Source organism: Eubalaena glacialis, chromosome 1, assembly GCF_028564815.1.
Source record: "Eubalaena glacialis isolate mEubGla1 chromosome 1, mEubGla1.1.hap2.+ XY, whole genome shotgun sequence".
NCBI lineage: Eukaryota > Metazoa > Chordata > Mammalia > Artiodactyla > Balaenidae > Eubalaena > Eubalaena glacialis.
In genome coordinates, this window is record NC_083716.1 from 127287163 (window position 1) to 127301015 (window position 13853).

The 13853-nt window shown below is 36.0% G+C and overlaps 1 protein-coding gene across 5 annotated transcripts in view; it reads right to left on the reverse strand.

The window, feature by feature from the left end:
- The window catches only part of ZRANB3 (zinc finger RANBP2-type containing 3), a 263410-nt gene that overhangs the window by 143895 nt on the left and 105662 nt on the right, over positions 1-13853 (reverse strand). For all 5 annotated transcript variants that reach the window (XM_061183470.1, XM_061183452.1, XM_061183461.1 and 2 more), the window contains one exon: positions 6942-6960. In XM_061183470.1, coding sequence (XP_061039453.1) covers positions 6942-6960 — 19 coding nt within the window. The remainder of the gene's footprint in view (positions 1-6941; positions 6961-13853) is intronic.

A 13853-nucleotide genomic window follows, 5' to 3' on the forward strand; every position in this document is an offset into this window, starting at 1 on the left:
GAACTGAGAGAGGATAAATTTCTGTTGTTTTAAGACACCAAGTTTGTGGTACTTTTTATGGCAGCCCTAGGAAACTAACATACCATACAATCCAGCAACTGCACTCCTAGATAATTACTCAACTGAGTATACCCACACAAAAACCTACATAATCGTCAAAACCGGAAGCAACAAATATGTCCTTTCATCTTGGTGAATGGAAAAACAAACTGTGGTACATCCATACAATGGAATTTTATTCAGTGATTAAAAGAAGAGCTATCAAGCCACAAAAAGATGTGGCTGAAACTTAAATGCATAGGCTAGGTGAAAAAAGCCAGTCTGAAAAAGCTACCAACTGTATGCTGCCAATCATATGCCATTCTGGAAAAGGCAAAATGATAGAGTCATTAAACACATCTTTGGTTATTGGGGGTTTTGGTCTGAAGGGAATTAAATAAGTGAAGCACAGGGGGTTGTTTGGACAGTAAAACTATTCTATATGATACTGTAATGGTGATTACAAGACATTAAGCATTTGTGAAAATCCACAGAAATTTACATTACAAAAAGTACATTTTGAGGTATACAAATAATTAAAAAATAATTTAGGAGGTCAGAGGACCCCATGATGGAATGTGAAGTGTGATACAATAATTTAAATGTATTATAGGTATATGAAACCTCACTGAATACAGTAAAGGAATAAGGTCTGACTTAAAGTAATTCTGAAAATGAATGGAATCTGTAAAAATAAAGGTAAAAGGAACTGTACCTAAGCACTGTACTCTAGTTGATAATTTTCCTTCCTGTCAGGGTACAGGTTAATAATACTGAAACCAGCACGCATGTATACTAGAAGTGCATAATTAATTAAATGGATGGCAGATGGTGGGAACTAGGATACTCACTGATGGAGTGGGAGGATATAGTTAAGCGGGGGGAGAAGTTACAATAATCCATGTGGTGATGGATTAGAGCTGGAGACATCAACAGGAACTCATGTTTAGCTTAAATACAGATACAGATGGCTACATAGATAAATATTCATAAATATGTACATACACACACATATGTAAGTACACATGCATTTATCTCCTTGCTCCATCAGCTGAGAGGATCTAGAAGAAATGACACCCCAGTAAAAATGAGTACACCTAGCACCTAGATCTGGTTCTAATATCTTTCTCCAATAGAAAGAACCAGGGTATCCTGGAGAAATGCGTGATTCAAGTACTGGGGTAGGAAATATACAGGATGAGCCTGGAGCATCTTGTAGTGCCAGAAAGTAAGAAAATGCTGAAAAATCAAAGAAAACAAAACACAAAACCCCAAACAGAACAGCCTACAATGAAGGGGGCATGTCAAAGGGACACAGGAGTGAATTCAAAGAGCTCCCAATGGCCAAAGGTGGAACCATTTTAGCAACAAAATAAAGTGAATATCCATGAGTCCTACTGATATGAATACATGATAAAGTAAGTGAGTGAACAAATGAATTCTGAATAATTTATGTATTTATTTATTCTGCCTTTAAGGAAGTAGAGCATAAATCCCCATTTCTTAAGTATGGGCTGCATATAGTTACTTTCCTTCAAAAAATACAGTATGGGAAGGGACCAAAAAAAAAAACAATTCAGTAATTTTACAGGGGAAAAACCTGACAAACTTAACATCAAACCAGGTGATCAAGGTTATCATTAACAGTGATAAGTCATATTGATATTATGTACCCTTGGTATGACATGATGACAATGGCACTTTACATCTGTGGTCTTCTTGCCCAAAACACAGTACCCCAGTCTGATCATGAGAAAAACATCAGACAACATATCCCAATTAAGGGACATTTTACAAAATACTGAACCATTAATTCTCAAAACTGTAAAGGTCTTCAAAAACAAGGAAAGTCTGAGAAACTGTCACAACCAAGAGAGGCTATTGGCTATCTGTCATATCTATTTAAGACATGACTACTAAATGTAATGTGCATACTGGATGGAATCTTGGAAAAGAAAAAGGACATCAGTGAAAATCTGAGGAAATCTAAATGAAGTATGGTTTTTAGTTAACAATACTAGTATGTGAATATTGGTTCATTAATTGAGACATTACTAATCTAAGTAACGGGGGACTGGCTTTGAGGCATATGAGAACTCTCTGTGCTATGTTCACAATAATTCTATAAAACTAAACCTGTTCTAAAATTAAAAACTTATTTTTAAAAAAGGACATTCAAAAAATAGTAAAGCTGGCCTTAAAAATGAGGAAAGGAAGGAAGCAGGCAAATGATACTGATTTAGAGGAAGAGAGACCGTCTCAGCAGCACAAATGCCATCACCTATATCATTCAGCTTCATTCATTTGAGCACTATGTCTTGCAGATTCTTCTGTACTTAAGAATCCTGTTTCAAAACACAGAAAGTCTAGTACCTGGAGACTTTGTATAGAATAGCAGTAATGGACTTGGGTGCTGGATTATTTCAGGTTAGGTATCAGCTCCTAGCATGTTCTAGCTGTATTAACATATCTGTGCCTCAGCTTTCTCATCTGGAAAATGATGGTGGTAATAATAATCATAATACTCTGTTGGGTTGTCCTGGGATGAAATAAATTAATACATGTAAATCACTAGAACAGAACCCGGCACATATGTGTTAATTAAGTATTAACTCTTTAATCAGTCCATTCATCCAACAGAAATGGACCACCAACAAAGAGGGGTTATCAATCAGAAAGAGTAAAAGCTCAGAGGGGAAAGTATTCAATTCAACTTGGGTCTGGTAAAGGGAAACAAGGGTTTGTAGAAGCAAATGGAATAAAAATTATCACCTCAGCTCACTTTGTCAAACCAGGGTAGGCTTATATAAAAGGAAAACTAAAATTCTTCATGTCTAGTTTAATTTCTTTGTCCTCAAACCTATAAAGTTAATGTTGGCAGAGACTACATCACAATATCAATTTTAAGGTCTTCTGATAGAAATAATCTTCCCGAGGGGGCTCTTCAGTGTTTCCAGACACCTACAGATTTCTGCCTGCAGAGAAAATGACAAGGCTTTTCAAACTTCAGCCTACAGAAAAACTTCTGCAAGCACTCAACAGGTTCCACAGCCTCTCCCCTCCAAACTTCTCTTCCAGAGAAGCACCCTGACCAAAAGAAAAGCATCCATAATGATAACTCTATGGTCTCTGTTCCAAATATATATCTATTAATCCCAAAATAGCCACAAAGTAAGCCAAGCCAAGTAGCTTAGCCTTGACAAATGGTTTCCTTTTCTTTTGAAAAAGGAAGGAAAGCAATACTTTATTTGGTATATCATCCCCCTGACTCCAAATGTTTTCTCAAGTAACAGGAAGGAAACTTAGGGAACAGCTGGAGGTGGGGGCAGGGGCGCGGGACTTAAGTAGAGTACTAACAAAAAATGTCACATAAGAATCTTCTGACTTTGATAATAGATTCAATAGACAAGACAGAATCCATGTACTGACAGCATTTTGTCTATAGGGACACAATCATTAGGCTATTCATATAAATCTAGGATGTTAATCCCATCTTCTTAAGTAAAAATGAACATGACAAAAATTTTCTAAACGCTAGGTTTCTACAAAGAATAATAGCCTTTAGATACTTGACAAATAAGGTAGTAAGTGTATAGGTTTAATATTTTCCTCATGTATATCGAATTAAATTACCTGGTGTGTGTTAATATGAAATTATTTTTCACATTTAAAATCTTTTTATGAATAAAAATTTTCAATAGAACAAGGACACAGTGGTTAAAAAAGTATTAAAAAACAGTAAAGATAATAGTGCAACAGCCTGACTACAGACTGTGGCCTGAATTCCATTATTAAAGGAATACAAATTCACAAGAGTTTCTGTATATTTACTACACGGTTCTTGAAACAACAGTTGACTACATTAAACCAAGAAGGGGGAAAAGGATTTAAAACAGTTTAAGCTAAGTTTGCAAAGTTAATTTTATTAAAAGTTGCAGCTTTGTTGGTTATCTGAAATATAGTTTTATAATTGAAATAATGATCACACAATTAGACAATTAAACAGAACTTAAGTCATCATTCCAATTTTAGGTTAATGACTATCTTATATACAGTAGATAGATTACATAATTCCACAAAGATTGAATACATTAGAAAAAGACAATAGTGGAAAAATACTAGAAGAGAGGGGAGTTATTCCAGTGAAGGAAGTCATTTGCTTCTAAAGCTACGGAGGAAAGATCACAGCAGACAACTAAATTACACAATACTCTAAGTGGGTATTCAAGCATCTTAAAAAAAAAAAGTAGGTTCAATAACAGAGATGTAATATTGCTCTCCTAAAGCTTTTAGCTATTTGATGAGTCAAATATTCATCATATCAAAAAATATATATTTTTTAAAATAAATTTATTTATTTATTTTTTATTTTTGGCTGAGTTGGGTCTTCATTGCTGTGCATGGGCTTTCTCTAGTTGCAGCAAGCAGGGGCTACTCTTCATTGTGGCGCGTGGGCTTCTCACTGGGTGGCTTCTCTTGTTGCGGAGCACAGGCTCTAGGCACGTGGGCTTCAGTAGTTGTGGCACATGGGCTCAGTAGTTGTGGCTCATGGGCTCTAGAGCACAGGCTCAGTAGTTGTGGCGCACAGGCTTTGTTGCTCTGTGGCATGTGGGATCTTCCCGGACCAGGGCTTGAACCTGTGTCCCCTGCATTGGCAGGTGGATTCTTAACTACTGTGCCACCAGGGAAGCCCTCAAAATATATTTTTTAATTTAAAAATCAAAACTTGGTTGACCTCCAAATTATAAACTGCATTTCCTCCTCTGACTTCACTACCATTTTGTGATAAGAGCAAGAGAAGGAGAACAGTATTAGAAAATAAAATGAAGGTCAAACCAGAGTTCATGTAATTTACATATATACAAGTTTCCTTCTACTTCAAGACTTTTAATTTACTCACCTTCATCCACACAAACTCAGTAAGATTCCACAGAAATGGCATTTCAACTCAACCAAAAACAGAGGATATTAGTGGTTTTGAGCTGTGATCTTAGAATTGTACATCACTACGTTATTTCTGTGGCCTGTTTTTTGTACTTATGTGTAAAATTGAGGATTTTTCCTTAATTAACCTTAGTGATAGGATTCGAAATAATAAACCTTGGAAAGTCAAATAGTTGTAAAAGAATGAGAGTCTTTAAAATGCTGGTGAAAAAAAGGAGATATGAGGGACACAAAAGTGGAATCTTCTTTTAAGTATTGAGAAAATATTAAATTGTTCTTTTAAATTTATTAAATAAAAAAATAAGAATGGTTTTGAAAGACAAGCACAAATCACTCAACCTGTAACAAGTGTAACTGTAAATAATAGGAGATGAAAAGTGATTGGTATAAAGAAAAACTTGTTGGCTAAAAGGTTCATCATGAACTCATCATGCATAATCCTTAGTCTAATGTCAACTGAGGAGAAGACAGAAGTTTGTTGGAGAATATAAAAGTTAAGAAGAGTTAAGGTGCTGATCAAGTTCAATCCATGAACGATTCTGCACATTTAAGGCCTATTCAAATCTCTACAACATCAAATTGAAGAACAAGGTAGCAATGCAATGTCATAGCCACTAAGATGTTCCCCATGAATTGCTTGGGGAGATTATCAAGATAATGTTACACATTATGGTATACTTACCGTGGACATAAAACTGGTCTGTTTAAAAAAAATTATTGATACACACATCCATACATATATCACACACACATTTTATATATATTATATAAAATGGTTATGCCTAGTTTGGAGGTTGAAGGATGAATTTATATTCCTATTTGGTGAAAACATATTCAGGGATTAAAAACATAAGCTTCTTTTAGTCATTTTAGACTCTCAAATCTATAAATTTATGAAGATTCTTTTAGAATGCATCCTGTTCCAAAAGAGAAATTTCTACTGTATTCCAAATGTCTATGTCCTGTCTCTTTCATTACACTGTTGAAGTTTTTCACAGGCAATGACTGTTTCTAACTATAACATCTAGTCTAAACAAATGCCTATAGAATGAAGAGTTCAAACTAAAAACTTCAGTAATTATAAATCAGCATGAACCAAGAAACCCTATATGAACCTTCTGCTTGGCATTCATGTGCATATTATACTCTTATTCATTTTTTTCCTGAAGAAGAGATAGTGGAGATAAGCCATTGGTGAGTCTACATGTAACTAAAACTAAAAGACAGTTAATTGGGAGAATCTTTTATGGTTTCACTTATATTTTTAAAAAATTCAGTATCCATTTTCCTCATCTCTATTATATTTTTAAATGTATACGTTTTGCTGTTATCCTTAAAGATATCATGAAAACAGCAACACATTTTCCAAAATGATATTAAAAATTAGAACTTTACTGATCTACATCATTCTGAGAATGTATGTAAAGAGTATTGTAGTTTATGTAGCAAGAACTTCCATTTCAGTGAAAAAACCTGAATATGAATGTATATGAGTACATGCCCCTTAAAGGTATCAAATTGTTTCGTAATAATAAAATACCATTTTAACATTATGCTTCACACTCATACAAAACAATTAACAATAACCTTTAGAGCAAAATCTTAAAAGTTCAGCTTCTAAGCAAGCAGCATTATGACAAGTAGAAAAGAGTTCAGTTTCATTTGGGGCTGCATTCATGCTTCTGAGGCCAAAAATATAGAATTTTGGATCACTAATGTTAACACTAACATGTTCCAAATGCATGCCTTGCGCACGGGCACGCACACACGCACACTCTCTCTTTCTCATTCTTATTCTCTCTGCTGCCCCCATGCCCCGCCCTTCCTTGCTCTCCCCCTGTCCTCTCCATATACAGATATACAGTCATATGAAAGACAGAGAGCACAGGGTAAATAACAGACAATAAAAACTGGTTGGGGAATTTTATAAAAGACATAAAAATCATGAAAACACTTACTTCATCAGCCACCATACACCTGGAAAAAATAAAAATAAAACCAAATTAATCTCTTAATTACCAAAGTCAGCCATTTAAAAAGTTCTGATCGAGTAGCCTGCCACAAAATAGTTTACAAATGTTAAAGTACTAAGCCAGAGAGAGGTGTTTATATGTGTGCATGAGAATATGGGCCATTGCTGATTTATAAGACTCTCCAGTTGCCAACAGCATATGAATGTGGGAGTGTTAGAGTTTCAGGTGTGCTGTTTCCTACATCCCACCCATGGTGACAGCTACAATGACCCTTCAAAATGTGAGCAAAATGGCAAGTGACTGTACCAATGACTTCCCTCCGTACCAATAAACCTTAAAATTGGTCTTCCCTAGAGATTAGAAGAATGCTGTATTAAAGTGCATTAGCATGTTATACGTAAAAGTATATACGCTATATTATACATGCTAAGCCTATTTTCAAGCTGAATTTTGGTTTCTACTATTATTTTACTGAGTTCTCTCTTCTCTGTTCTTTCTTGTTAACCTATAGAAGTAAATTCTATCCACTGAAAATTGAGGATGGGGGCATAAACTGAGGTCCTAAGTAGAAGAAAAAACCAAAGAGCAAAAAGAAAGAATAGCAGATATGGTCAAGATCATGAGGGGTCCCTTAGAGACAATGAGTACATTGTAAGGAGAAAAATCAATCTCTTAACTAAGGGGATTTCCAGGCAATGTAAAAAAAAATACTGGAATATTATAAAAATCAGAGAGGAAAAAAGTCCCTATTTGTATTTTTTCCTTCCTTTATTCCCAATGGCCTTGACATTATACAATACTACATGGTTTCTTTTAACATAAGACACAAATTAATAATTTGGTAATAAATATATCATTAAGGAATAAGTTACAAGTAAAATGGAATTTCGTTCTTAAAATGAAAAAAGATGTCAGGTTACATATTAAGTACTTTTATGGAAAAATAAAATACAAATACTTTAACTGAAATTTAAAACATATGCAAGAGTAAAAAGTTTATTACATTTTTTGCAAACAAGCCTAAAAAAGTAGAAAACTAAAAAGCAATACTTTGAAAAATATGACTTATTTCCAGGAAGATTCATACATATACCTACTTTTTCATTGTAAAATCCAACTCAAATTTGGAAGAGATGTCACTTGAAGTATATATTACATATTGAGTGCCTACTATGTATCTGGCTCTGTCCTATGTGCTAGGGATATAGCAGAGGGTGACTGGAAGAATTTCTGACAATGAACAAATAAATGATTCAAGTGGTGATACATGCTATTAAAAAAACTAAAACAGGGTAAGTGGAATAGGGAAATAAGGGAGGAGCTATTTTATAGGGTGGTCAGGAATAATCTTTATGATAAGGCAATTCCAACAGATCTGAACAAATCACAAATTTAATGAGGAAGGGCATCATGAGAAAATCTGGAGGAAGGGTACTGTCAACAAAGTGATGAGCAAGTGCAAGAGCCCTGAGATAAGATGGTTATGATGTAGTTAAGCAAGAGGAAGGACGCTAACGTGATTAAAGTGGACTGAGTCACGGAAAATGGTAGAAAATGAGGTTGGAAGCACCTGGGGTCCTGACCACAGTGAGCCTTATAAGCAATGGCACGAAGTCTAGATTTTCTTAGAATCCTTTGGAGGTAAGCAACATTTTACCTTTTAAAAAGATTACTCTGCCTTCTAGAGAATAAACTGTAGAGGGCAAGAGCAGAGCACAGAAAGCAGTCAGGAGGCACCTGAAGTAGACCAGGAAAGGAAAAAGGATAGATGGATGCATGGTAGAGATGAAGGAGGTGAGAGGTGGTCAGTTTAGGTACATTTTGAAAGTACAGCCAACAGGATTTGCTGATCGACTGGGATGTGGATATAAAATGAGAGAGAGGGAAGAATGAATCTTAAGATACTGTCTTAAGCAATTAACTGAAAAATGGGGGTAATGCACTCACTGAGACAGGAAAGGCTGGGAGAGGAGTAGGTTTGGAGATGATAATCCAAAGTTCGGTTTGGACGCGTAACCTTTGTGATATCCATTAGATATCCGAATTGAACTGTTGAGTGGGCCACTGGATATGTGAGTTGGGGGAATGGTAGGGAACTGGAGATATAATAAATCTGAGAGTCATTAGAATGTAACGGCATTGGAATGAGAAAGGATCCAGGGTATTCTGTAATATGACAACTTGACTGTGGCTTGTTTTCCTCTATGCCCAACTCCAAGTTCCTTAACTTTCTAAAGAGAAGCAGAGGCTGTGACCTGCAGGCTGCTAGATAAGGTTTATGACTCTAGCGAAGAACTGGTATGCAACTAAATTGCCCTGTGGGTGGCTAACTGACTGAAAAGCAGCATCAGAGCCCCAGGCAACAACTAAGGGCTGTGGATTGCTGGACTGGCTTGGCTTTCAAGTATCTGAAGACGCAGTTTTAAGATTATCTTCGAGCCCTCTGGATATGCTGGATTTTCCTAACAGGAGACAAGTGGGCTTTCCTGACTTTGGAAACTAGGGCAGTTCAAGTACATCAGAAAGCAATGGGCTTCCTTCAGGTATCTCTAGTGGGGCTGTCCTTCAACTTTAGGCACTATATCTATCCCAACCTCTGGCATTCCTGCTATTAAGGGCAGTTCAGCAACCAGACCTGATTTCCAATGAGCTATCATAGAAAAATAACAGATCATGTGAGAGGCCCCAACATTTGAAAAAGCAGAATACAAGTGAATAATCAGAACACATATCTAGTGAAAGAGAAGTGCTAGAAAAGATAAAAACCTACACAAAAATTGTTTCAGCACTTAAGTAAATTCTAATGCAACACACACACACACACACTCATACACACACACTCTCTTCCATGATTTCCAGACTAAAATGAGTAGATGAATTTTGAAAAAAATATGATCATTACTGACACCTGAGCAGGCTCGAAGATGAAGTGCAAAGATTATCTCAAAGCACAGAGCAGAAAGTTAAATAAATGGAAGTAGTGAAGGAAAAGAAAAAAAACAAAAAACAAAAAAACATTTGAAAGATAGATCCAGAAAACTAATGTGAAAAATAGGTGTTCAAAAGGAGAAAAGACACACCATATGAAGGAGAGACAACAATTAAGTAAATAATAAAATAAAATTTCTCTGGGCTAAAGAAACACCTCTGGGCTTCCCTGGTGGCGCAGTGGTTAAGAATCCGCCTGCCAATGCAGGGGACACGGGTTCGAGCCCTGGTCCGGGAAGATCCCACATGCCGCGGAGCAACTAAGCCCGTGCACCATGACTACTGAGCCTGCGCTCTAGAACCCATGAGCCACAACTACTGAAGCCCGTGTGCCACAACTACTGAAGCCCGCGCACCTAGAGCCTGTGCTCTGAAACAAGACAAGCCACCACAATGAGAAGCCTGCGCCCCGCAACAAAGAGTAGCCCCTGCTCACTGCAACTAGAGAAAGCCCGCGTGCAGCAGCGAAGACCCAATGCAGCCAAAAATTAAATAAATGAATAAATAAATAAATTTATAAAAAAAATTTTAAAAAAAGAAACACCTCTGGTGGATAATTGAAAAGGGTAACCATGTTTCAGGGTGAATTGAAGAGAAAAGACAAATATCTACTCACATCCTTATAAGATTCATTAATCTTATGAATAAAGAAAAAAACCTTGTAAGTATTCAGACAGAAAGAACAATTATCATTAAGGGAAAAAACAAGTGTATTGGAATTTTATCATCAACACCAGAGACTAAAAAACAATGGAAGCTAATCTAGACTACTTGAAAGGAAAGCAGAAGAACTCATGGATCTTATATCCAGCTGAGATACCCATTAAATAAAAGGGATGACAAAAAGATATTTGAGGCTAACCAAGATCTCCAAGATTATAGCACTCAAGCAAACCATCTGAGGAAACATACTTAAGAAATATAGCCAAACAATAAGAACACCTTAACACAGATTCAAGATAGGAGAAGATGAAAAGGAAATCTGGTGAGCAATATGTATGAATTTAATGGATGATGTGTATTCTAAATAAGGACTCTAGAAGAAGAAGGGACACATTCTGAAAATCTGAATGTGCAAAATTGAAGGGAGGTAACAAAGGAGAGGGGATACTAAAATTATTCTAAAGCAGAATACCAAACAGATGATATTTAAAGCCAGGAGACTAAATGAGACCACCTAGGAAGAAGAGAAGAGAGCTACTGACTGAGCCCTGGAGCACTCCAACAGTGAGAGGTCACGAAAGGCAGAAGGATCCAGCAAGGGAAACTGAGGCGTGTCCAGTAATGTAAAAAGACACAAGAAGAATGTAGTGACCTAGAAGCCAAGTTAAGAAATTGTTTTGAGAAGGAGAGAATGAACAACTATAACAAATGCTGCTGAGAAGTCTAGTGAAATGAGGTCTAAGAACTGATCATTTGATTCATAGCTCTGACAAGAGCAACTTTGATAGAACAGTAGGGAACAAAAGCCCTACCTGAATGGGTTCAAGAGAGAATGGGAAGAGAGGAAGGGGAGAGAGTGAGTAGAGATTATTGTCTTAAGGAATTATCCTGTAAAGGGAGCAAAGAAATATGGTAGTAGCCAGCAGGAAAACTAGGGTACAGAGAAGATTTTTTAAAGATAGAATAGTATACATAACCCCATAAATATCTTATTGACTCTATGAGTGCAACATCTGTGGATCAGGAACTTGGGAATCAAGTCAAGACAATAAATAAAAATGAGAAAGGAGCTACACATGAAGATGATAACAGAAGCAGAAACGAATGAGATTCTCCTGTGTAAACTGTAAAAAGGAGGGAATTTTTTTCATGGCTAGATCCTTGGGAAACATTCTTACTTCAAAAGCAAAGGGAAGGAACTAAAAGTATTCAAGGAGGTGGAGAACAAGGATTAGGGACTAAGAAGTCCAGGGGAAACACATCCACAACAGGGTAAATGGGTTAACAGTGTCTAACGCCACAAAGAAGTTGCAAAGGATGAGGGCTAAATGGCCACCATACTAAGTTATCAGGAGCTCACTTGTAAGCTCACTTGCAATCCTCACTTGTTAAGAGGACTGTGGATAGTAACAAAGGGAGGCCACAGATACAGAGTAATCAGAAAGGAATTTTGGTAGCAAAAAGAAAAGAAAAATTAAAAATAGGGCAGTAGCTATATAACATGTTGGAAACCTGAACAGTGGGCATGGAGTCAACAGCGAGAAGGAAAACAAGAAAGATGACTGATGGAGACCATAATATAAAAAGGGAAAATATAGCTAATCCAATTTCTCACTTCATAAAAATTTTACACCACATTTGAATGAAACTAAAGTCTACTTTGTAAATGAAGGACTGCCCATAATTACTTTATATCCAAGGAAACAAAAACAGCTTTTTCTCCCATTGGGAAATGGCAAATACAATTCGAATTATAGGGACTTTAACCTACAGCTAAAAAGAAAACTACTTTCATTAAAGAATATTCATTGTATTTGCCAAACCTGGTTTGGTATGCCAACAGCTATGCAATTTTATCTGAATTTTACAAGCAGTTCAGTTTTCCATTTTTACAAAAAATAAATTATTCTTTGTTCCAAACTCATTGTTAATTGCTTAAATCATAATTTATCCAGCTTGGCTGCAGACATCAAAAAGCAACTTTTCATTTCACTGAGCTGTTTCCAAAACCTTAAGGCCCCTTACATTAATCATCCACTTACAGTATCAAGGCATCCATACCTCTGGTGTTTGCAGCAGCTGTATCTATGATGCACATGCTCAGTGTCTGTTATTTTTAACCCAAATTCTTATACAGATAGAAAAGAGAAAACTGAACAGCATTATACTTTCCTGACAATCACTTTACATACCAGCTAAATTTCTAATCTAAGACTCATAGAATTGAATAATTTATGTTTAACCTGGTACTTTTCTCCAATTTCTTTATATTAAAACGCCACCTTTTCTATAATTAACACCCATATCTCTTTTGAATAAATCATGTCTGTAAAAAGAAAACAGAAAAACTCTCCAAGAAAATATTTTGATTATACTGAGAATTTAATGCTCTAATTCTGTTTTGAATCATAAGTACAGAATTCAGGACTCAGTACGAGAAAACAGGATCTGCTTAATCAATTACCATGCATCCTTTGGCCTCAGAAGTGGGCTATTACCCCAGGGAGAATACTGACCTTTTGGCTATTGGATTTTGCTAACTGTCCATTAACAGGAATCAACAATTTAATATATATATATAATTGATAACATACTACCATACCACTCTTTACTATGGTATATTTGACCAATGCTAACTTAACGTTACTTTAATAAATCCACCCACTCTCCCCTACAGACCAAGCTACAGGGACCATGAGTTCAGAGGACCAAGTCATAACATTTCTTCCAGCCACAGCAGTGTCTTAAAATACTTTTCCCTTTAACTATCAAAGTTCAACGTGATAAAATGGCCTTTGTTTTATTTGTTTAGCTTTAATATTATTTACTTTTGGAATTGGAGATACATTATATGCACATGATTTAAGAGGTACAAAAGTAGAAAATCTTTCTTCAATCCCTATTCCTCAAGGGTGTCCCAGATGTCGGCTGCTCTGAAGTCAATAAAGTAAGCAATTTCTTGGGTAGCCTTCTGGAAATAGTCTTTGTAAGTACAAGTTAATATATGTGTGGGTGTGTGTGCAGGTGTATATAAATATCCATGTATATTTACTTGTCACAAATAATAACGTAAGATTTACACCTTTACTGATTTTGTGTAAAATCCCAAAAGTGCACAATATAATATTGTAACATGATACTAGCATGAACATGATAAAGAAAAGGAAAAAACTGAGGTTGAAAATTAGAAAAACATTCCTCGCTTTGGCAAATGGCAAGTATATGTAGTCAGGACACCTTCAGCTT